General features: G+C 45.7%; 1 protein-coding gene across 4 annotated transcripts in view; it reads left to right on the forward strand.

The window, feature by feature from the left end:
* Window positions 1–22,706, forward strand: part of SNX13 (sorting nexin 13) — a 2,094,218-nt gene that overhangs the window by 1,996,638 nt on the left and 74,874 nt on the right. For all 4 annotated transcript variants that reach the window (XM_069648499.1, XM_069648500.1, XM_069648501.1 and 1 more), the window contains one exon: window positions 3,487–3,599. In XM_069648499.1, coding sequence (XP_069504600.1) covers window positions 3,487–3,599 — 113 coding nt within the window. The remainder of the gene's footprint in view (window positions 1–3,486; window positions 3,600–22,706) is intronic.

Raw genomic sequence — 22,706 nt, forward strand, 5'->3', positions numbered from 1 at the left:
TCCATGAAAATGAATGTATGCAGAGGGTCGGGCAACGTTAAAACAGGTGGAAGGGTTGCGCACACTGCAGGGCAGCAGTGCGTGCGGTCAAAGTCAGCGAATAATGGCAAACGCTGATGGAAGGCAGTATGTTTACAGCAACAGCTGATGCAAGATAGTAAATACAGCTTATAGCCCATGGAGGGCTTACCTTGTACTCGGAACGTGCCATTTCGTAGGCCGCATGTTCTGTGATGAGGTCTTCTGCAGCGGGCAGGCAGCGGCTTCTGAGTTGACGGCTTGTACTGAGTTGGTTCAGACCTTGCTTGGACCCTTTCTCACATGTGTTCTGCTAATGTAGGGTCAGAGTTCTTAGCCTCTCTGAACCGTCCTTTTGTGAGAGGGCGACTTGGCCTCCATTTCTCCTTCCCTGGCTGTGTCACCTCCGATGAGCCTTCTTTCGGATTCTCTTCCGGATCACTATTCCCAATGTTTTCATCATCTCTCATTAGCTCTGCCATTTCTTCCTCCTTAGAGATCGTGTATCCAGGAGGATTTCCTTCTCCCCTGCTGGGTCTAGAGTATGGCGAAACAAGTCCACCACATACTGCTGCAGGCCTGCGTCTGTTAAGTATTTGGGGATCCCGCTATGCGTATATTATTACGTTTTAACCTGTTTCCGGTGTTCTCTTGTTTACACTGAACCCGATCCATCTGCTGCTCCAGTGCTTGCACCCTCCTGGCCACCTCATCTTGCGCGTGCCCTTGTTCTGCCACTGTGATTTCCACCTCGTCCACTATTCTTTCACTAGCCAGGACATTTCTATTGAGGTCCGTGATTGATTTGGCTTGGTCTGAGGCACTTTCTTTAATGTCTTTTCTTGAGCTCCATCAACACTGCCATCAGGTCTAACCTCCTTATGGGTGGATCTTCCTCCTCTTGGAAATGCTGGTGGGGGTAGGGGAGTGTACCTGGGCGGCCGTTAGTTGCTGGCCATGTTTTTGTGAGTCTGCACCTTGCATAAGAGCTTTGATGTCCCCCGAGGCTGGCCCCTTTTGTTTTGCCGCTTGTTTGGCCATCTTTCGTTTCCAGGGACCCCCGAGTATACCGCTGAGTCTCAAATCTGCGGTTATGTCTCCCGTTGCCCGACCTCCGGCCCACGGACAGATTATGAGTCATGAGTGCCACAGAATCCGGATCTCCCCACTGGCCCAGGTCGTAGCCGCCAGCAGGCGGTGATGTTTCAGTTGGCCCAAGGGGTGGTTAGCCTTCCTAGTTCCTGTGCCTGGCTTTAGCACCACGGTTCCCCCCTGCTTTGTTTTCACTTTTGGTGCCCCCCTCTGCTCCCCCGGGACTGCCACCTCACCCACCTCTAGGGGTGTCCCTCCTCTCACTCCAGCCCCCCTCCGACGTGAGGGGCCAAATCTTCAATTCCACCTCCTGTGTGGCTCGGGGAGTGAGGAGCTATTGGGGGTGTGTTGGGAGCTACACGATCTTCAGCTTCTACAGGGCCCAAGTAGGCACCTAGGGCCCATGTGCCGCAGGACTAAACCCCCTTAGCCAGCCCAGGGAGTGGGTGAGCCTCTGCTCCAATGTCCTGTGTGGACTCTGAGGCACTTTTCTGCTTCCTTCTGGCGTTTAATGACCCCCGGGACCTCCGCTTCAGCTGCCTTTCTGGGAGCCCCTCCACTCAATCAAGGCCTCCCAATGACTTGAGGTACAATGCTTTGATTCAGCCTCCGAGGTGTGGGATGCCAAAGGGGGTGTATTGGGAGCTCTCGGCCTCCCATCTTCTCCGTATGCCAGTCTCACCTCCTGCAGGGAGTGCCCTGTTCGTTACTACTTTTCCCCTCGCCTCACACTCACCCACAACTCTGGCTCCCAGGCATTCCCAGTCTCTCTGCAACTCCGGCAGACCCGCTCACTCCTCCTCCTTTCTTCCTACCTGGGGGAATCTTCTCAGCTGATATCTTTCATCCGGAGTCTCGGTTCAAACTGGAGCCGCTGCATCCTTATCTCTCAATTCGGAGGTCGCCTACCGCTTTGTTTTCACCCCTCCTCGGGCACATGGGGCTCTCCTCTACTCCAGCCTTGCCTGTGCCCACCGTGGGCTTGCCTCCTCGTCGCTGACCCTCACACCTGTGTTCCGGCCGCCATTTTGCTGCAGCGCCAGGTGGGCGGGCTCCGCTCTATCTCCTCAAGATGCCGGAAAATCTGCTTCAGCCCTTCAGGTGCCCTGACCGTACCACACCTCTTGCCCACCTTACTGGTCCATTTTGTATTTGTTTTGGGGAGGGTTTGGGCGGCAAGACCGGGCCGAGCGTAGGAGCCTACCGAAGCTTCATCCAGCTGCTTCCTCAGCTGCCACGCCCCCGGATTCCAATTTTATAGGCAAATTCCCCACAGACCATAGTGTCTATCCATTAGTCATCTGATTGTATTAACGAGTACCTGTGTACTGGTCTAGGTTCCCATGTACCCTTTCTGTCTGGACATCAGTTACTGGGTGAAATGCTGTTAGCAATCTTTAGCCTTCTGATTGACTTGGGTCCACACACCTTCCACGCCCCACCTAATCAAGACGGGGTGATCAGCTCCCCCTGTTTCCTCCCCGGGTTGCTCGTAGATCCCTTGCTGCCAAATTGCTTGACCTCCCCCACCCGTTGTTAAATCCCTGCTGCCTTGCATTACACTCTTGCAATCTGCTTCCCTTAACATGTACATCCCTCCTACGACTTGTAAAGCACTTCGTTGCTTACCGAGGTTCGGTTGGTGCTCAATCAATACCCTAATAATAATATTGATGGTACTTGGTCAATTTGAAGGGCCTTGCATAAGGGCTTCCAAAAGCACAACATACATTTTGTGCCATGACCACTTGGGGTATTCCATGTAACTTAACAAAGTTTCATACAAATAGGGTTACTAATTGGCTTTCCGGTGAGGTCCCATTGCATTGGATGAAGTGCACCTTCTTAGTTAAGTGGTCTGTTAGCAAGGATTCCCAGTGTGACGACTGGGAATATTCAAACATCATGTGAATCTAGGTAAGATACCAATTCTGGAGAACAGGAGTTACAGGTAAGTAACTTATTCCTTCTTTTTATCAAAATTCTTTGAATTGGGTTAGTAACATGCTTTCTACTGGATATACCTATTAGTTGGTACCACACACTTATTTGTCAATGCATTTAAGTGAATTTTACATTGTAGTATACATTTCCAAAACATCCCATCTCCGTGCAATAGTGCTGGCTCTGATTTTAAGCAGTGCACAATGTTTGTCATGAATGTTTTCACATTAATATTCATGAAGAAACCATACACAAATTGCTTGGTTTTAAGACGATGGATACAAAGGAAAAAAAAGAGAACTGCAAATAAAATGGTGCTGATTTATTGGCATAAAAAGCAAAAAAGGAACATTTGAAAGTGTTCTGCATGTTGAGTTTGTTCGATAACTTAGTTTTTGCACAGGCTTTCTGATGCACAATTCTATTTTTCAGGGATTCATTTTGGCCCAATGGCATTTTAGCAGAGGCTGTCCCACGAAGAGACAAATCCATTCGAATGAGAACAAGGATGGCTGGGAAAACTAAACTGCTCGAAGTAATGCCTGGTAAGTCGCTTTTGTGGCCATCTTTCATATGTATCCTAATGTGTAATATCAGTATTGGTATTTCTTTTTGTGTATTATTTTGACTATTATGATTACATAATGAACTTTTAAGTCCTGGATTGCGGTAAGTACAAAAGAGGCCTCTCAAAATCTGCTCCTGTTAGCAGCCGTTGTTGCTTTAAGCTACAGTTAAACCGCTCCCAAACCTACTTTTCCCAAATATCTCAAGAATGTCCTTTGTTGCTACTGCATGCTCTATCCCGTTATTGTGTGCATTTGCTGTTGTGCTGTTGCTAAAACAGTGAACAAAGAGAACACACTGTACTTTGTATAATCAATTAAGATCTTGCTATGTACTTTTCATCTTGTACCTTAAAACGAAGTGGTGCATTGTATGTAACTTTACTAATATTCTTTATATAAATCTTCACATATGGGACAAACAGATCTACCTATTACTGACCTCTCTGTCCTTGCAGAGTAGGCCAACATTACTATTAATGAAGATGACTTTGAACTGTCAGATTTTCGAATTCACACTGATTGGTCCAAAACCACCAAGATTCACTCGAAATCTAAATTTAATCCACCAATGCCCACCGGCTGCTTGGAGGCTTTTCATGATTTAGTTATAACAGATTTGAAGAAAATTACACATTCTTATTTTAACTCGTCTCATAATTTAACCCTCAAACAGAGGGGGACTCTAACTGAACTTCAGAACCTCCACAGTAAGCTAATCGACAGCTATGTTCAAAGTTGCTATAGGAAACTTGATTCCAATCTCTTTCATGTCATTAGGATTGAAATATCTATTTTATTGCAAAAATGGACGAGCCTTGGTATTTTGCACAATGAGTTAATGCAATTTTTGTTACCTACTACCCTGGTTATTACCACAATTTATTTTCTCCCCAAGCTGCACAAGTCCAGGCCTCCGGGGAGATGCATTGTTACTCTTTGTGGGTCTCAATTGGAGAATGTGGCAGAATTGATTGTGGAAACATGTAAACCCCTTGTTTGTACACTACCATCACATCTATGTGATAACAAAGAGTTTCTTGCTCATAGTAATAGAATACCTTGGGAAGATGACTTGCTCTTGGCCACCCTTGATGTAGTATCACTCTACACCGCCATTGACCACCTTACTGGATTTACAGCCTGCAAATCCTTTCTAGACATGAGATCTCCAGCTTACAGAAATGATCTTGGAGCTAATGGGTTTCTGTTTAAATCACAATGGTTTCCTTTTCAATGGCATGTTGTACCATCAAGTTAGGGGGACTGCCATGGGGGCCATCCTTGCTCCTTCTTATGCCAATCTCACTATGGGCTGGTGGGAACACAATGTAGTTTGGAGTCAAGCTAATTCTGTACACACTGACAAGATTTCATGTTGGTTACGTTACATTGATGACCTTTTCATTCTATGGAAAGGGAGCGTAAGAGAATGGCTTAAGTTCGTGAAGATCTTGAATGCCCATGATCTCAAATTACGCTTCACTTAAAACCACAGTGACACTGAATTGGTTTTCCTTGATGTGAAGGTTGTTAAGTCAATTGATGTATTGACCACCATGGTGTTTAGTAAACCCAGCTGCTCTAATCTTCCATTGTTAGCTTCTAGCAATCACCCGAGATCTTGTGTCAACAGCATACCCTATGGCAAGTTTGTCAGATTTCGCCATAACTGTTCTAAGAAGGCACATTTTGATTTACAGTCTGCCCATGTTGCTAAACGCTAATTGAAAATGCCAATTTGAAAGCATGTGGCTTAGAACAGCATTCTCTTTTGTTATCTTTTTTTCTTTTTTATATGTTTAGTTGAATGTACAACTTTTCAAATTATTTATCTATTATACAATAAAACGGTAAAATAAGCATAGACAAACATAATGCACAAAATGACAATGTACAAAATGACAAGGTGACAATGACACAGTAACAATATACAACAATTCTACATCGTAACCCATAAATCACACACTGACGAAAAGAAAGAGAAAAGAAAAATAGAAAACAACAAGTTGATAAAGATAATCACCTTAACACAAATAACATAATCATCAATAACACTGATTTGGTCTAGTTAGTTCATAAAATGTACACTTAATAAAATGCGTGCATTACGCCCATCCTGTGGGTAACAGTGTGACACAATATATTGTTACATAAAAATATTGTTGCTTGTTGTATTCATTGGTAGCACAATATCAAGAAATTGAACTATCGCTATTTGTAAAGCAACTCGCGGATTTGCAAATAAAAGATGCCATAGTTGATCTCCATCCACATGTCCCTGTACAACTAGCTTCTTGTCAAAACATCTGAGTCTTACATCATCTAGTGCAATACAGTCAATTATCAAGTGCCGCAGGGTTTCTTTCTGTTGGGCATATGAGCAGTAGCGACAAAAGTTTAACTTTGGGGTGATTAACTTACTTCTACACAATATATCTCTGGTGTTCCACAGATTCTCTTTTGATATCTTTTGGATCAACCTCTCCCAGTAATGACAATCAAATTCGACTTATTTTGATTTATGTCCCTATGTCTAACAAGATTCTAGATATCATTACCAAATATTGGCATGTTATATGGGCAGATGATTTGGGAGGGTGTAGGGAAGGCATGGTATCACAAGTATGACACTGACACAATAGGTACAATTTGTAAAAACTTTATTGAAGTGTCTGGGGTTGGGAAAACTCCTACTTTGCCCTATAACTAAGATGGGAGTAGTCTCGACCCTCAAACGATAAACAAAACAGTCTTTCAAATCACAATGGCCTATGCTAACAAAACCTAATGCCTGCCATATCTCTTGTACAAAAAGTGTACAAACGAGAAATGTATATAATGGAAAAATCAGTGTTCAAAATAATAAATGTAGCTGAACCAGCTCTCCTCCCCAAGTTAGACCACATGGAGTAAGGCGGTCCCTGTAGGCAGGATGACACACTCTGGCTCGGCTTTCCAACACAATAAAAAGTTCCAAAATGTGGATCGAGGCCCGCCTGGCCTTCCACGTTAAAGTATCTCTCTCTTCAGACCTCCAAATTATATTTCAACACAAAGGTTTACGTCGGTCCCCCTCTGTTGGGCTCAGACCTCTTCAAAACGCAGTTCATCAAAACTGGCAAGGGGGGGCTCCCTTCCCCAATCTTATATGGTCTCCCTCAGCTGGCTCAAACCACTTTCAAATTTCTTTCTTTACAGGCGTCCGCAGGACCACTTCGACCAATAGTTCAAGATTCAACTTTCACTCTCCCCCTTTCTCGAGGAGTTAATTTTGCTTGCTTTGCTTTTGCAGTTAATTCACTTTGTTACAAACAATGTACCTTTGACAGCGATTTTCGAGTGGGCTACTTCCTTTCGGCGGACAACGCCGTTACTCAATGTCACTGATTTCGCAGCTGTCCTTACTTCAAAGTACATTCAGAGGTCTGCCTTTCTTCGCGTCTCATCCACATGCGTGCCGCCTTCACTTGCAATATAATGTTGCCACTTCAAACTTTCTTTAACACACACTGATCTCTCAGGTCGCTTGTCAACTGGTGCGTTTCTTTCTTGGTTTTTTCGATTTCCAATTCACGTGTCATGGTTAGTACCACAGGCTTGGCCCCGCTTCCCCAACTCTGCCGTTCACCCGGGAGGGTTGCTGGTGTCCTTGAAACACAATGCAGTCTTGGGATGTGGGGTCTGGCTTTCTCCTCGTTTCTTTTGCGGCATGTCGGAGGAAATGACTTCCAGTAGGGTACTCTTGGAGTTTTTGACCCACTGCTCTCGTCCCTGGGTCTGTCGCTCTGCTCCAGTAGGTTTGCCTTTGCCCCGGAAGCCCTGCTCGTACTCTTGTTCCGCCTTGCTCAGAGTGTATCTTTTGGTTCTTCCTTTAATCTGTGTGAGGAGAGCTAACTGGTATCAGGTGTATGCATTTAAAGTCAAGTGCCTGACTTTGCCTGACCCGATTAACAGGACTTGTCCAGTACGATGTATGTGAGTTAGTCTTGTTACTCTGTCACCCTCTTCCTCAGCCCAGTGTTTGTGTAAAAAGGGAGGGGTTTGGGACCTCCTCCGTGAATCCTAAAAAATAGGATGAGTTAGATGAACAAAAAGGGGGGAATAATGCATCTCATCATTGGTTTCCTCACCTCCACTTCCCGAAGACCCCGCACCCAGGTGATCCTTCTGAACTGGTCCACCCCCAGTGAATAGATCCAAAGGCAATGGCCATGCCCTGGCCACCTGAGAGAGAGATCCCCAGGGATTTGCGGGTAAGACACCCCCTGATTTCTTAGAGGGGTTCTTACACCTCATCCGTGTCTCACTTTTCATAGAGCCCCTTCTTTAAAGGACAAGCTGGTTTCCAGTGTCCTTGCCCCTACCAAGTCCTCTAATTGGCTGGCGAAAAATTCAGTGAGATTTGTCAATCGTACTAAATGTAAAGTTTGCGATAATGCGTTATCACAGCTGTCTTTTAAACATCCTATTACAGGGCACAGTTTTTCAGTTTGTTGTCATACCAACTGTAACACTGAATTTGTTGTGTATGTTTTGAGTTGTCCATGTTCAAAATGGTATGTTGGTAGTGCCTCCAACAAATCGAAATTGAGGATTTTACAGCATGTACGGGCAGTCACGAACAAAGACTTTGCGTATCCTTTTTTGGCTTGGCCCAAATTGGTAAACATCCTCGTGGTGGAGATAGGACACTCAAGCTAAAACAACTCGAGACCAGATTGATTATTGACTTTCAAACAAAAGTCCTGGTGGGTCATAATATTGATGAAGAATTATACACATTCATTGGTGTCTGATCATATTCCCTCTGATGTTTTTGATATATGCTTGATATGTGGTTATGCTCCTGTTTTCGCTTAAATTGCTATCCTGATGTGCAAAGATCCCTTCTGACGTTCATTTATGCATTTAGCCAGCTGACTGTATGGTATTGTACTGTCATTTACTTTATGCTTTATTCAAATGGGGCATTAATCTTCTCTTAATTTATCTCGTCAAATTCACTCTGTTTTCTCTATTCATTTTCTGCCATCTTTGTAATTGTTGTAGTTTTTTTGTCTTTTTGATTGCTTTTAAGCCTCGCATATTCTGTACTGTTTGCGACCTCATGGGTCTGGTGCGCACCATATAAATGAATAAACTAAACCTTTCTGGAATTCTTTTATACTTTTTTTCCTATTTTCTTCATTCTTCTTACTTTTACTCATTTTCACTTATTTTTGGTGGTGTCAAGGTGTTTTGGTTTATCAATTGATGGTTTTAATTGTTTGCATTCAGCCTTGTTTTTTTATCGACTTTTTTTCATTTACTTTTGACAGGTTATTTTATTCCATAATTCATTTAAAATTATGGGGCCAGGTTTTTTTTCCATGTTCATAAGTGCTTGTGACACTATTTGAGGGCAAGTCTAGATTTAGTTTTTGTGGTCTTGCCTTATGCTGTAAAAACTGAACATCTTTATCCTGGTACTTATTGTGTAAAGATGATGGCTGCATGACCACACAAGATATGCACTTGGCACTTTATGCTATGTGTACTTTGTAATGCTGTAACGCTCACCTGATTCCCGTAGAGGCGCCGGTCTTGACTGGGCGTATACCGTATCTTCAAAGGTGATGTGTAACACACGGCTGGCTCTTTGGGCTGGACCTCTGTGCACTGTATGTCTGACTCGAAGGGTAAGATGTCTGCAGATAGAAAATATGGGATTAAGGAACTGGGTTATTGAATGTCTCTCTCTTCTTTCCTTTCTCTTCTCCTGTAGAACCCCAAAGGTTAACGCTCTCACCTTAGGTAAGTGAATGCCGTGCTCTCCATCTGCCTCGGGGCAGGGTGCTGTAACCAGTTTCTTCACTGGATAAGGGGAGCAGGCCTCTTGACTTCAGAGGACTGCTGTCCGTCGTTTACTGCACGAACGATAAGTTTCGAGTAATTCTAATGTCTTTAAAGTCTTTAGTAATGATGTTTCTTGTTTTGCAGGGTTCCGGCGATGGCGGATGACAGGGTGAAGTGAGTTGAAGATGGAGCCCGTGTGATGAATAGAAGCGCCTGGAAGCACGTAAGTAAGCGCTTGTTGCCTGCTTCACGATGCGCTCTGTCTTTTTATTTTGCAGGTACAAGTTCGGAGCGGCTGCAGGGTGCCGGAATACCCACTGGGTTAGATGTGGAAAGGAGTAATGGCACGTGAGTATTAAAGTTCCCCAATGTCTTTAAACGCACCTTGTTTTGTCTTTCAGATGCGGGATGCAGCGCCGAAGGCCTCCGGAGCGTGCGAAGAGTTGGTAAGCTTTTGTCTTTCAGATGCCGGAATGCAGTGTGAAGACCTCCGGAGCGCACGAAGAGTAGGTAAGCCTTTGTCTTTCAGATGCCGGAATGCAGCGCGAGGCGTTGGTGACAGCCGATGGACCAGGTAAGTGAAGAGCTGTCACTGAAGACCGTAATGCTAACCTGTTCTTTCTTGTCTTTATAGGTGTTGCTGAAGACTGGATTCAGGATGGTAAGCCTTTTTCCTTAGGCCCAGGATCAGATGCAGAAGACACGATGAGCGTTCTGCTGCAGAGGATGCAGAATAACGCAAAGCAAGATTCATCCATCGGGTGTGGTTTAAATAGCCTCCTGTAGTGCTTAGGTGTCTCCTTCCACAGCCACGCCTAGGTAAGAAAAGAGTTCCTGCTTTCCAGAAGAGTTCCAGTGTTCTGAATCTAGGGAGTGGCTCCTGCCCCACCCAACAGGAAAAGTAGTTCCAAACAGAAGAGGATCAGAGGCTCAACTGGCAGGCAAGTAAGCAGCATGATCTGCTGCAGGTAAGTCCACCCAAGCATTATGAGCCCGGCGCTTCCAGCGCTGGGACTGGGCATATTTATGAGCCTGGTGCCACTGGCGCCAGGACTGGGTCCAAAAGGTCCCAATTGGGACTGGTTGGCACTCAGAACCTGGGTTATGGATCTGCTTCCAAGGGAGTTGGGAAAACCCTGACCTTTTGGAAGCAGAGATCATGACAGTACCCCCCCTCAAGGCCCCTCCCAAACCGGGCTTCTCCGGGGGTTTTGGCTTGTCAGGAAATGTTCGGTGAAATCTTTTGATTAGGCGAGGAGCGTGGACATATTCAGCAGGTTCCCAGGATCTCTCTTGGGGGCCGTAGCCTTTCCAGTCAATTGGGTAAAATAGTTTAGATTTGGAGATCTTGGAGTCCAGAATGCTTTTGACTTCAAACTCGAGTTCTCCATCAACTAGGATAGGTTTTGGAGATTTAGTTAGTCGGGTTTGAGGTTGCACGGGTTTTAATAGAGAGACGTGGAAGACCGGATGTATCTTCATGTGCGGGGGCAAGTCCAACTTGACCGCTACTGGGTTTACTATGGTAGTGATGGAATAGGGACCAAGGTATCTTGGGTTGAATGTGCGTGGCCCTTTTAGAGGTAGATATTTGGTTGATAACCAGACTTGATCCCCTACTTGATATTGAGGGGCTTCCTTCCGATGTTGATCTGCTCCTTTCTTGTATTGTTCTTTAGCCCTTTGAAGGTGAGAAACAGCTTCCTTAAAGGCTTGGGTGATTGTAGAATGCAGGTAGTCTACTGCTGGTGTTTCAAGATCTTGGAGGGGATCCAACTCCGAGGTTCGAGGGTGACTGCCGTACAAAAGAAAAAACGGGGTTTTCCCAGTTCCCGAACGGACAGAGTTATTGTAGGCATATTCGGCTATCCAAAGGATGTCTTTCCAAGTTTTTTCAGTTTGTTGCAGCATGCAGCGTAAATACTGTTCCAGAGTTTAATTGGTCCTCTCGGTTTGTCCGTCGGTCTGAGGGTGGTGACTGGTCGATAGTCTCACATCAATTTGAGCCGACCGACAGCAACTTCGCCAAAAATGAGAAATAAATTGACTACCTCGATCCGAAATTAGAACTGAAGGAAAACCGTGCAGTCGGACGATGTTTTCGAGAACTTCTCGGGCCAGAGTTGCTGCTGTTGGCAAGCCTTTGAGCGGAATGAAATGCGCCATCTTGGAGAATAAGTCCACGATTACTAGAATCGTATTGTATCCGGAGCATGGAGGTAGATCGGTGATGAAGTCCATAGAAAGCGTATGCCAAGGGCGAGGTGGGATGTCAATAGGGCGTAAGAGGCCTGCTGGTCTTTCCTTTTGACTCTTGTTTTGGGCGCATACTCCACAGGACATTATAAAGTCTCTGATATCTTTTTTCCAAGACGGCCACCAGAAGTAGCGATTGATCATTTCTGAGGTCTTGGCCATACCGGGATGTCCTTCCATTAAAGAATCGTGATAACAAGATATTACTTTTTTCTGTAAATCTGTGCTGGGTAGGTATAATCGTTCTTGGAAATACAATAAGTTGTCCTTTACTGCAAAGTCCTTTCCCTGCAGATGCCAATTCTGTATGTCTGCTGGAGTTACAAGTTGCCTGGCTTTATCCTTAACTTCCTCTATGGATTCTGTGGCGATTACATCCAGAATTCTTTGTTCGGGAATGATTGGTACAGGTTTAGGGTTGATCAAGTGTTCTTCCACTCCAATCCGAGAAAGGGCATCAGCTTTACCGTTCTTTGTACCAGGTCGATAGGTAATTATGAAGTCAAACTCGGCAAAGAATAATGCCCAACAGAGTTGTCTAGAGGATTGGGCTTTTGCGGTTTTCAAATATTGCAGGTTTCGGTGATCCGTAATCACAGTAACGGTGTGTCGGGCCCCCAGCAGATAATGCCGCCAAGCCTTAAAGGCAGACTTGATAGCCAGAAGTTCCTTGTCAGTAATCGTGTAATTGATTTCAGGAGGCGAGAATTTGCGGGACCAAAATGCCACGGGATGCAACTGATTGGTTACCGGGTCCTTTTGTGATAGAACTGCCCCCAGGGCAAGGCTTGAAGCATCAGTTTCCACGATGTAGGGGAGTTCGGGGCGAGGGTGTTTTAAGATTGGTGCAGAGATAAATTTAGTCTTCAAATCCTGGAAAGCTTGTTCCGCCTCGGTAGACCATTCAAAACGTTTGTTTTTCTTTAACAAGGCAGTGATGGGCTGGACTATTCGAGAGAATTCAGGGATAAACCTGCGGTAAAAGTTAGCGAAGCCTAACATGCTTTGCACACCTTTTACGGAGAATGGTGATGGCCATTTGAGAACTGCATCGACCTTCTTTGAATCCATACGCACTCCGCCAGGTGATAATATGAATCCCAAGAATTCAACTTCAGTCACGTTGAAAACACATTTTTCCAACTTAGCGAAAATTTTGTGTTGACGCAATCTTTCGAGGACCATTTTCACATGTTTCCGATGTTCAGATTCCGATGAAGAATAAACGAGGATGTCGTCAATGTAAACAACAACACACACATCTATGAGCTCTCTGAGGACATCGTTCATAAAATATTGAAAGGCGGCCGGGGCATTGCAAAGTCCGAAGGGCATGACCTGATATTCAAATAGCCCATACTTGGTGCGGAAGGCCGTCTTCCATTCATCGCCCTCTTTTACTCGTACCAAGTGGTAAGCTCCTCTAAGATCCAGCTTTGTATATATGCATGCTTTTCTGACTTGGTCCAGGAGTTCAGGGATCAAAGGTAACGGATATCTATTCTTAACGGTGATCTGGTTCAGGGAGCGATAATCTATACAAGTTCTAAGGTCTCCTTCCCTTTTTGGAACGAAGAACAAAGCTGAAGAAGCAGGTGACTTGGAAGGACGAATAAACCCATTTGCCAGGTATTGATCCAGGTATTGTCGAAGGTGAAGGTTCTCAGGCTCGGTGAGGGCATAAATTCTACTACAAGGAGGAGTAGATCCAGGTATCAGGTCTATCTGGCAGTCATAAGACCTATGAGGAGGTAGAGAGTTAGCCTGATCCTTCCGGAAAACATCTTGGTATTCGGGAGGTAACTGGGGAGTCTCTGAAGAAATTGCTGCCAGTGCAACACCAGGTGGAGGGTGACAAGTAGAGACACATTCTGGAAACTGGACCGTTCTTGCTCGCCAATCGATCAGAGGATTGTGTTTCTCTAACCAAGGTATTCCTAGAATAATCTGAAACTGAGGGGCCTTGATCACATCGAACACCATCTTCTCATGGTGTCCATCTTGACTTACTAGCGTCACCTCTTGAGTGGTATGCGTTACTGGCCCGGAGGCTATCTCCGTACCATCCACCATAGTAATGACGTCCTTTACAGCCTTGGGACAAAGAGTTAGATTCATCCTCAAAACCATTTCATGATCCACATAATTGCCGATGGCACCGCTGTCGACGTAAGCTTCAATTGCATGTAATCGATCCGGATTATCAGGGCTAATGAGGACCATAGGTATCACGAAATGCGAGGTCACGGAACTGGTTTTCACGCTCGGCAAGAGGACCTCTATTCTTGTCGGGCGAGGTCGTTTCCCTGCTCAGAGTTTGTAACTTTGGTAACTGCAGCTCCTACTGCCTTCTTGGCAGGTTTCACCGGACAGTCTCGAAGAAAGTGCCCTGAGTTTCTGCAATAGAGGCATAATTGCAACTGTTTTCTCCTTTCCCGCTCCTTTTGTGTTAGAGGACCTTTCAGACCCCCTATTTGCATGGGTTCCCCGGAGTCTACTCCTTTGGAAGGAGTTGGCGGTTTGGAAAATACTCGAGCATCAAACTTGGAACGATCGGCCTTCCTGTTCTGCAGTCTGTGATCTATTTGAACGACTAAGTCTATATAGTCCGAACAATCTTGTGGGGGATTCACTACTTGGGCTAACACATCTTTGAGCTCTCCACGTAGACCTCTATAAAACAGCGTAATCCTTTTGTCCTCAGGCCATTGAGTTTCCACTATCAGTCTGTTGAAAGACGCAATATAAGCCAAAAGGTCTTGATTACCTTGTCGCAACGAAAGAAGCTCATTGTCCAAGGCCTGCCCCTGTGAATGTCTTGCGAACGGTTTTTCCATACTGAGCTGAAAAGCTTGAAAATCATGGAGGACCGGATCATCTTGATTTACTAGAGGGATCGACCAGTCTGCCGCATTGCCACTAAGGTACGAAAGCACGAAAGCTACTTTAGCTTGATCAGTTGGAAAGGCTGCTGGCCGGCATAAGAAATGCAACCGGCACTGATTGATAAATACTGCAAACCCCTTTGGGTCACCAGAAAATCGTTTGGGCGGAGCCAGAGGTACATTGCCAGGTAGGTTGATCTGCACTGGATTCATAGAGGATGTAGAAATAAGATTTCCCCCAGATGCGGGTAACGGGGTCTGTCCGGCTTGTGACTGTAGCAATTGTCTAGCGAGATCATCTGTTCGCTCCTTGGAAATAATCAGTTCCCTTCTTAGAGCGTTCGTTTCTTGACGGGATGCATGCACTTCTGCCCTTAGTTCCCCAAGTAACTGGGCTAGCTGGTCGGTATCCGAGGTTTCCATAGCGCCTGGACAGGAGTTTTGTGGTAGGCTTTGCGTTCTGTAATGCTCACCTGATTCCCGTAGAGGCGCCGGTCTTGACTGGGCGTATACCGTATCTTCAAAGGTGATGTGTAACACACGGCTGGCTCTTTGGGCTGGACCTCTGTGCACTGTATGTCTGACTCGAAGGGTAAGATGTCTGCAGATAGAAAATATGGGATTAAGGAACTGGGTTATTGAATGTCTCTCTCTTCTTCCCTTTCTCTTCTCCTGTAGAACCCCAAAGGTTAACGCTCTCACCTTAGGTAAGTGAACGCCGTGCTCTCCATCTGCCTCGGGGCAGGGTGCTTTAACCAGTTTCTTCACTGGATAAGGGGAGCAGGCCTCTTGACTTCAGAGGACTGCTGTCCGTCGTTTACTGCACGAACGGTAAGTTTCGAGTAATTCTAATGTCTTTAAAGTCTTTAGTAATGATGTTTCTTGTTTTGCAGGGTTCCGGCGATGGCGGATGACGGGCTGAAGTGAGTTGAAGATGGAGCCTGTGTGATGAATAGAAGCGCCTGGAAGCACGTAAGTAAGCGCTTGTTGCCTGCTTCACGATGCGCTCTAACTGTCTTTTTATTTTGCACGTACAAGTTCGGAGCGGCTGCAGGGTGCCGGAATACCCACTGGGTTAGATGTGGAAAGGAGTAATGGCACGTGAGTATTAAAGTTCCCCAATGTCTTTAAACGCACCTTGTTTTGTCTTTCAGATGCGGGATGCAGCGCCGAAGGCCTCCGGAGCGTGCGAAGAGTTGGTAAGCTTTTGTCTTTCAGATGCCGGAATGCAGTGTGAAGACCTCCGGAGCGCACGAAGAGTAGGTAAGCCTTTGTCTTTCAGATGCCGGAATGCAGCGCGAGGCGTTGGTGACAGCCGATGGACCAGGTAAGTGAAGAGCTGTCACTGAAGACCGTAATGCTAACCTGTTCTTTCTTGTTTTTATAGGTGTTGCTGAAGACTGGATTCAGGATGGTAAGCCTTTTTCCTTAGGCCCAGGATCAGATGCAGAAGACACGATGAGCGTTCTGCTGCAGAGGATGCAGAATAACGCAAAGCAAGATTCATCCATCGGGTGTGGTTTAAATAGCCTCCTGTAGTGCTTAGGTGTCTCCTTCCACAGCCACGCCTAGGTAAGAAAAGAGTTCCTGCTTTCCAGAAGAGTTCCAGTGTTCTGAATCTAGGGAGTGGCTCCTGCCCCACCCAACAGGAAAAGTAGTTCCAAACAGAAGAGGATCAGAGGCTCAACTGGCAGGCAAGTAAGCAGCATGGTCTGCTGCAGGTAAGTCCACCCAAGCATTATGAGCCCGGCGCTTCCAGCGCTGGGACTGGGCATATTTATGAGCCTGGTGCCACTGGCGCCAGGACTGGGTCCAAAAGGTCCCAATTGGGACTGGTTGGCACTCGGAACCTGGGTTATGGATCTGCTTCCAAGGGAGTTGGGAAAACCCTGACCTTTTGGAAGCAGAGATCATGACAAATGCATTACGCATTAGACTTCTAGATTTTATTTATTTTTAAAATGTGTTTATTGGCATTTCTTATTGTACAAACATGACATCATGTCAGGATTGAATACCAATAATAACGTTTAAACACAACATATAACCAAACAATACAATCGAACTGCAGTTTTCTCTGGTATGTGGCTCTCGTTCAGATAGGGAGGGCGCGGTGGCCATCTGGAGGGCCCGGGTGGGATGTCAGGAAGGTGGGAGAGGAGGAAGGCAAAGAAGGAGAGAGGCAAGGGCAGTCTATGTGCCGCACCACTCAGGTGGGCTGCTTTGAAGAAGGGGCGTTGGTGATCTGCGGGGTTGTCTGTTCAAGGGGGGTTGTCATCCGAGGGGTGAAACGGGTCCCGTGTTAGGATTTTCCATGCATCTAGTGCCATGCTTGCGTTGTCTGTGGATCTGAGGACTCCATCCTCCCAGGCCTGAGTTTCTGCTTCTACCCATCTTTTCATTTCCCGGGACCATGTCGAGTGTTGTGGGCCATTGGCCCGCTTCCAGGCCATTGCGATAGTTCTTTTTGCTAACACGCAAGCCAGGTCCATGAGTTGAGTTGCGTGCTTTATCTTGGCTAGACGTGGGTATGTGCCCAACAGGCATTCTTTAGGGGACCAGTTATATCTGGTCATGCCGACTGACATACATGCTTGCTCAACTCTTGCCCAGAGATGGCGCACCCTGGGGCAGCTCCAGAACATATGCCCTAGGTCTGCATTTTCCGAGTTACACCACGTGCATCTATGTGGGAGCCTGTTTATTGAACTGGGCTATTCTGGGTGGAGTCATATATGTGCGGTATAGCACGTTAAGTTGTATCAGCCTAAACCGGGCATTCCTGGATACCTCCCCAGGGAACGCCAAAGCCCTCTCCCACTCTTTGTCTGTGACCTCCTGCCCCATATCCTGTTCCCATCTAGTTTTTAGATCTGCGCTGCGGGGGTTAGGTCTGTCTGTTAGTTGGCTATAAATTTGGGATACCAATCTTCGGCCATACCCCAGGTTGTACAGCAGTGTCAGAAAGGGATGCGCCTCAGGCTCTGCTGGCCATCTGGCCCATTTCGTGCGCGTGGTGTGTTTGATTCGTTGGTACCATAAGAATTGTCCAGGTGGGACTCCATCCGCCTCCTGAAGCGATGTGAAGTCTCTGAAATTGCCTTCATCGTACAAGTCGCCCCACGTGTAGAACCCAATCCTTTCCCATGATCTTATCTGCGCTAGGTCTGTGCTAGATTTGCATAAATCTGAAATCATCGGGACTTCAGCGGAGTAAGAGTGTTTTAGGTGTGGTAGTGCCCTGGTTCTAAGCCATATTTGCCGGCCTAGGACCACTAACATGGGTGGATTATTTGGACATATTTGTGGGGCCCAGATGAGTTCTTTCAAGCGTAAGGGACTAATTAGATTCTGAAGCAATCTGGTTTCTGCTGTGGTGTAGTCGGACAACCATCGGGCCACAAAACTTAGTTGTGCAGCCAAGTAGTACCGTTCCAAGTCTGGAAGTTGTACGCTGCCTGCCCTATAAGGTAATGTTAGTGTGGACAACGCCAACCTGTGTCTACCATGCCCCCATAAGAAACCTTTGAAAATGGTTTCAAGTGTGCGAAAGGAGGAGGATTTGATGTAATGATAGACGTTTTGGAAGTGGTAGAGAAATCTAGGGAGGACTATCATTTTGATAATTGACGCCCTGCCCATTACTGACAGGGGGAGCTTGGACCAGAAGCCAATTGACTTACGCAGGGTTTTCAGTGCGGCTCCGGTGTTGTGTTTGTGCATCAGCTCTGGGGAGTGCATCACAGTGACGCCTAGGTACCTGAATGAAGTTGGTTGCCACTGGACTCCTTTCTCCGGGAGATCCTCTGCATTTATACCCTTAAGGCCTGCTAGCGGGAACAGGCAAGATTTTTGTCTGCTAAACCGTATGCCTGAGACAGCTGAGAAATTGTCTAGGACTTCTAACATACAGGGCATGTTTAAGTGGGGGTCTCTGATGTAGAGGAGTACATTGTCCGCATAGAGTGATATTATGTGATACTCCCCGCCCAACCGAATGCCAGCATCAAAGAATTGCTTCCTGAAGTAGATTGCAATTGGTTCCAGTTACAATATATACAACATAGGGGACAGTGGGCAGCCTTGTCTTGTACCCCTGCGGATGTCCCAGATCGAAGATACTAGTCTGCCTGTCCTCACTCTTGCTTTGGGATTAGTGTATATAATTTTCACCCACTTAATGAAGCCGGCCCCAAAACCGAACTCCCTGAGCTTGGCTAGTAACCATTCCCAATATATGGAGTCGAACGCTTTTATGGCGTCCAGTGGTAATAGTGCATAAGGGCCTTTGTGTTGGTCAGTTTGGGCTATAATTTGCTGGAGCCTGCGAAGGTTAGCTGTAGTGTTGTGGCTGGGTAAGAAGCCATTTTGATCGTTGTGCACTAGCCCACCGATCTGTCTCGAGAGTCTAACATCCAGAATTGTAGTCAATATATTGACATCATAGTTAAGCATTGCAAGGGGACGGTAGGAGTCGCACTCATCAGCTGTGTTTGAGCATCGGGATGAGTGTTTCCCTCATACTCTCTGGGACGGTCTCTAGTTCGTTTGCTTCCTGGAATACCTTAAGTAGTAGTGGTGTGAGTGATGGTTCGTAAGTTTTGTAGAACTCCGGGGGCAGCCCATCGGTGCCTGGGGTTTTGGCTGTGGCTAAGGAGTTTATGGCCTCAGTAATGTCTTCAGCTGTGATTTCTGCGTCTAGGGCGTCCCTCTGAGCGGGTGTCAATTTTGGAAGGCCAATTTCCTCTAATGTGTCGTGAATTTGCTCCCGCGGGATGAGGGTGTCGTGTGAATAGAGTTGGGTGTAGAAAGATTTGAATGCGTAGTTTCCTGATACCGCCGGCTTTTTGCAATGACTTCCGGCCGAATTACCACTTTGAGGGGCTCTCACACAGTGCCCACCCTCTCCACACTACCCTCATTTTCCTCAACATAGTTCTCCAGAGTTTCCTGGAGGTCGTTTTTAAATGCCAGGTCTTTCAGGGCCTCGTTGGCATCCTCCACAACGGGATAGGGGGTCTGGGGCCTGTTACGCTTCATTGTACCAGTAGGGGCGAGGGGTCAGTTCTCCAGCATGGGGTCTGGCATGGATTCACATGCTCATGAATATTCCCCGTCGTCAGGCTGGGAATCCTCGGTAAAGAAAATATCGGTATTAGTTTCGTTTCTGATCTGTCTTTCTCAGTAGTAACCAATCACTGGTCTCTGGGTCATAGTGCCCCCAGCCAATGACTGCCCTCTCCCTAAGCCCCGCCTCTGGCAGCCATCCTCAGATTTGTACCGCACGCTCAGGTGTTGGGAGTTCTCGTGTTTAGCTCTCAAGTTTTTGCTGCATTTTCATGCTTTTTTCAAAGAGAATTTCTCATTTTTCGGTCAAATAGAGCCTCAAGCACCCCTGTCTCTACATCCGATTAACGGGGATCCATGTTGGATTTTTCTACGCCCTCAAGGGTGAAGATTTCATCGAGTTACGCTTCTTGGAGGAGTCCAGGAGTTTCTGCGGCCTACCTGTTAATGTCTCCAATCAAGCATTCCCACTAAGTCAGTGCCTTGTCTGGGATTGCTCAAGGGAACCCCTTATTTATATATGTTTATGACAAGTTATAATCTGGATGATGAACCCTCTCTTAGAATCCCCCTGACCCCACTGAACCAAAAGTAGGTTTGTTTTGCAAATTAAAAAGGTTTATTTGAAAAATTAAACAATAGATATATATCACACTTTTATAAATAAATTGATAATTGATAGCACACTTGTGAATATGAGCAGTAATCAGCAATAGGTAATCCTACAGTAGCACAGTTCTTGGTTACTTATGAATAAGAACAGAGGACTAAGGTAGCAGAGAACGCTTTATATGGTTCAAGGAAATGCAAGGTGGGACAGAATGCAACACAGAAATAATTTGATATTTCAACAAGAGATAATGTGATCACTTTTCCTTTTGACAATACACCCCCCTTCCCCCCTTTATGCAATATAAGGAAATGGAAGGAGAGCACACAGTCTTCAAGAATACCAACAAAAAGCAATACAAAGTTCCAATTCCCCCCAGCAAGCTTAGAGAAACAGGGATGATTTTAAACACAGGCAAAGTACTTTAAATGTGGTATGCAAAGAAGGGAAAAATATGCTAAAAATGATTTTCATTCCCTATAAGAGATTCAGGGTGGGTGATAGCTACTTTAAATTAGTTCAGGATTACTTTAGCAATGCTCTAGGAATGATTGTCAGATTGCAAACGAATTTCAGCAAAGGAAAGCAAGAAGCTGCTATTTTGACAAGTGAAGTTTGCATCACGATAAGTCATTCGTTGACCCTATGCGTTTTACTTCACACTTGATCCTACAATTACAAATACTTGATGCCAGTGTCACACCATCCACAAGGCCCGTTGTGAAGAAATGACCTGTCCTGAAGATGGCCACACTATCCAGCCATGGATGGACATCTGAGAGAATGTCCAGTCGAATGCTTGGCCAAAACATGTCGACTTTTATATCTCAGCAAACGCCTAAAAGTTAGGCGCTTCCAGAATTAATTATAGGACTTTTAGGGTGTATATTTGTTTGACCCACTCAGTCTTTTCCTTTTTTTCCCATGTATTTCTGTTTTTCCCTTGCTTTGTTTGTTGATTGGTTGACACAAAGGTAATTAGTGTGCTTTTGTGCCCGTTTTACTATGTAGATGCATCAAATTGTCTTTTCTACTTTTTTATATGTAATAAACTTTGTTCTCATGCACGTTTTTGCGTCCGCTCATGTCTATGTGTTGACCTTTGCATTTATGTGGTTAGGTAGATATTTGTAAGTGTGACCTAAGTGGTTTTACCTCCCTGTAGTTTCATTGTAGTGAGGGGTAAGTAATTCTCTGTGCCGCCCTCTGGCACAATATATTTTTTCCAGGATTTATAGAGCGCCTGCGCCGGTCAGTGTCCAATGCCGTTACTGCACCTATTTTGACAGCGGTCTTGAATTAATACATTTCAAAAGGAAAGGATTTTACTTGATAGTATATGATCCTTGGTTGACATGGCATTGATGTGGATCTGTAGTAGAGTAAAGTAAAACACTCAACCATAGTTGGATTTTTGTTTGGTGGTTCCGGGCCCATGATCTTAGCAATTTTTGACATTAATAAAAACAGGGTTTGAACAGAACCATCTTTCTTTGCACTGGTGGGTGGCAGGTCAGGGGACCATTTTACTGTGCGCAAAACTGCACGGTTCTCCAGGATTCTGGTGTAAATGTGGGCTTTTCCGCCCTCTTGGATTTCCTAAGCCCACAGCACCAAATGTTGCAGCATAATAGTCCAAACGTGGGTCAGGACACCCAACAAGCCCCCCCCGCCCGACTGTGCTTTGATTTCGAGTCGAGGGGGAGTCGGGTGCAAAGGATGTTTTGATCCACGCGCTGGTATGTCCGCATCATCTTCTTCCAATTCCGCAGATGGCACAGTTCAGCATCTTTTCCTCCATCCGGTTGGATCGATCGGTTCTCCTCGCCTGTCCTGATGGGAATATTGGGTGGTACCTCGGGCCCCTCGGATCTTTGCTCCCGGGCCCTCGGTCGTTCTCCTTGGTCAGTCTCCATGGTTTCATCTCTCCTAGGATGATAAAGCAAAGCAGCAATACACATACCTAGACATTTTTCCACCACTATTAATGGTGTGGCGAACATATACATTTTATACATCCGGATACATTTTGCAGTCTTATTTTAAAAAACAGGATATAACCGGAAACATTTTCATACCAGAATCATTTTATTTTAGAGACTATATGCGGGATATTTTAGGGTTGGAACTGAATAACTCTGGAGCGGCACCTTCTGGGATTCCAGAGGATTCCTCCAGTTGCTGCAGTGTGTGCCTGGGATGGCAACACTTTAGCTGATTTATATGTACCCACTTGTCTTCCCCTTCCACCAGACTACCTTTGGGGATACGGATTTTAGAAGCTACTGGGGAGATCTTGTCTATAATTTCAAACGGTCCCTTCCATGTAGGCAAAAATGTTCGCTGTTTGGCCTGGTTTCTTTGGAAATTGTATAGATAGACCCGGTCTCCCACATTATATACTTTCCTGGAAGTTTTCAAATCGTAATG

The sequence above is a fragment of the Ambystoma mexicanum genome, chromosome 2q, assembly GCF_040938575.1.
Source record: "Ambystoma mexicanum isolate Mex_15411 chromosome 2q, UKY_AmexF1_1, whole genome shotgun sequence".
In the NCBI taxonomy this organism is placed as follows: Eukaryota; Metazoa; Chordata; class Amphibia; order Caudata; family Ambystomatidae; genus Ambystoma; species Ambystoma mexicanum.